The 2,542-nt window shown below is 59.8% G+C and overlaps 1 protein-coding gene across 4 annotated transcripts in view; it reads right to left on the reverse strand.

The window, feature by feature from the left end:
• The window catches only part of LOC102758621 (trem-like transcript 4 protein), a 27,588-nt gene that overhangs the window by 1,380 nt on the left and 23,666 nt on the right, over positions 1-2,542 (reverse strand). The window contains exons 1-2 of one of the 4 annotated variants that reach the window (XM_015572260.1): positions 1,768-1,884; positions 1,200-1,388 (exon numbers count right to left, since the gene is read on the reverse strand). The exons of 2 other annotated variants lie outside the window; for them this stretch is intronic. In XM_015572260.1, coding sequence (XP_015427746.1) covers positions 1,200-1,388; positions 1,768-1,825 — 247 coding nt within the window. In that variant the 5' untranslated portion in view covers positions 1,826-1,884. Of the gene's footprint in view, positions 1-1,199; positions 1,530-1,767; positions 1,885-2,542 lie in introns of those variants that run through there. One more of the 4 variants, XM_015572259.1, reaches the window with a different exon arrangement.

Here is a 2,542-nt window from a genome sequence, read left to right on the forward strand (position 1 = left end):
CGTGTTCTAGGTGATGCTCTGCCATCAGGGGTAGAAACACCTTTGTAATCATAGCTCCCCACCCCCAGCTCCTTTCCTCTGTGGCTGGTTGATGGGACTTGTGCTGCCTTGAGGCAGTCACATTCAAGGCTTGTGTGAGGGCTTCAGAAGAGAAATAGACCCGAACTTCCCCCGCAGGCCTGCTCGCCCCACTGCCCCTCCCTGCTGACCTGCTTGCCCCCAACTGTCACCCTCTCCCCAACGGCTGGGCTGTGGTGTCAACTCCTCTGGGGAGTCCTGCGAGCAAGTCCATACTCCTGGCCTCACCAGCGACCCGGTCCCCTCCCTCCTCTGGGCCTCCATCCAACATGCCTCCATTATGCCCCCCACACTCTGCATCATAGCCTTTTATTTTATGTCTCAGGGTTCGATTCCCCTTCCAGGGCCTCGCCCCGTGCCCGACATGCAGTGGGCATGAGCCCAGGCTTGGGCAGAGAATGACCGAGCAACTGATGTGTGTGCCAGGCCCCCAGCTGACCAAACTGCTGGACAGGCTCAGCAGTCAGGCGGGGTCTTCGAAGGTACTGTTTAACCCTTGACCATCACGGGGAAATGTAGGGGGGCTGTGCACCTCTGAAGCTTTCACAGGCATATGGGGGAGGTGCCCAGGGTTAGGAGGAGCCTCAAGCTTCCCACTCTGAGACTGAAGATCACTTATGTATCAGGGGCGGGTGCAGAGTGTGACCCAGGCCCTCTGAGCCTTGGCCCCTGCAGCTCCCAGCCTCACCCAAATCCCACGTCTGCTCAAGGTGTCTGTCCCCTGACTGTCCGCATTCCCTGAGCCCTCACAGTCACCTGTTACCGGCCTCAAGCACAGCCCTTGGAGAGAAGGTGGGATTAGGGTCAAGGGGAGGGGTGCCCAGAATGGACCCATAAGCCAGGCTTGTGCAAGCCCAAGGCAGCTTGGTGATCAGTACGACTCGAAGGAGAGCCCTATGAGCAACAACAAGTGTTCAGAGAAGTGTGTGAGCTGGGGAAGGGAGAAGCCACCGCAGCCGGCAGTCTGAGTTCTGGCGCTGGTTCTGCCTGTAACCAGAGGCGACCTCAGGAAGGGGCCCAGGGTTCAGCCAGGAGGGCTGGGGGACCTGATTAGGTCCTTTCCGGCATCAGCTTCCTGTGGTTCAGGGACCTGAGAAGCACACACAGAGGGAAGGTCTCACCCCGAGAGACCACCAGACTGATGGCTCTGAGAACGTTGAGCCGGGAAGATTCATGGAGTCCACACCAATACAAGCCCGAGTCCTTCTCCTCCAGCGCAGTCATGGTGACGGTGAAGTACCCCTCTCCGGGGTAATCCCTGATGACGTATCGTGGGTTTCCAGGCTCCTCGCCAAGCCTGGGTTGGTTGACTAATAAGGTACAAGTTCCTGCTTCTGTGGCTCTGCACCAGGTTTTCGTCTTTGAACTATTCTGGGCTGGATAATCGCACCTTACAGAGACTTCTTCCCCTTCCAGTTTCTGCAGCAGCAGTGGATGCTGTTCCCAGGAGCCTGAGAATAAACCCTCAGGTCAGGAAGCCCCACTGGCTGCCACTGAGCTAAGAGGGGCCCCCTTCTCAGGAAATCCTCTCTGCTACACTCAGAGCTCGGCCCTCCCACCTCCGCCACCACTCCACCCCTGTCCCTTGCTCACCTGTCTCACCCGCTGCCTCGCCCCTCCTTTGCACACCCCTCAGGCCACCTCACTAGCATCCATCCCTCCTCCTCTTCTCCGCGCCTCCGCCCTCACCTGAGGCCAGGAGCACCAGCAGGACAAGGGGCAGCAGGTGCGGGGCCTCCCAGGCCATGGCCCTCTGTCTGAGCTAGGGTGGCAGCGGCTGCCCTGAGGAGAGGGTGCCAGAGCTGGCGGGGGCAGCAGCCAGAGCTGGCAGGGTCAGCAGCCGCCCAGCCCCTGTCTGGGGAAGAGCTGAGGAAGGCAAAGACTGCAGGTGGGGAGGGGGCATGGAGGAGGGAGGCCTGGGCCTATGCAGGACCCTCCCCTGCCAGCTGCCTCTGGGCCTGGCTGGGGGCTCTCTGGGCCAAGCCTGCCCACTGCTCCCTCCCCTGGGGCGTGGGGAAATGGGTGAAAGCCCCGGAGGAAATGATGGTGAAATGAGAAGCCATTCCTCCTCCCTCTTTCTCTCCTTTGTCCTCACCTCACCTTTCTCCTCGCCACCCAGAGAAGCAGGGCTGAGGGTGAGTGAGGGAGGGAGGGGACCCTCTGGAGGCCCCAGTGCTCAGAGGCGTCCTGCCCAGGCTGCTGGGAATTGGGGTGTCCTATGGGGACTGGAGGAGGTGGGGAGTCATTTCCAGGGAGGAGGTGCAGGGAAGGTTCTGGCAAGGGTGGGAGAGCAAAGCAGACCTTGGGGGGTCAGGAAATGTATGCTGGAGGAGGGAAGAAAGGGGGTCTCTGCCCTATGTATCCCCAGCTCCCAGCCGTCACTATCATCACTCCTTAAGACTTTGCTGAAAGACCATACTAACCAAGCGCTTTTAGAAAATAATTTGTACTTTACATCCCAGTG

The sequence above is a fragment of the Myotis davidii genome, unplaced genomic scaffold (genome assembly GCF_000327345.1).
Source record: "Myotis davidii unplaced genomic scaffold, ASM32734v1 scaffold167, whole genome shotgun sequence".
Taxonomy (NCBI): domain Eukaryota; kingdom Metazoa; phylum Chordata; class Mammalia; order Chiroptera; family Vespertilionidae; genus Myotis; species Myotis davidii.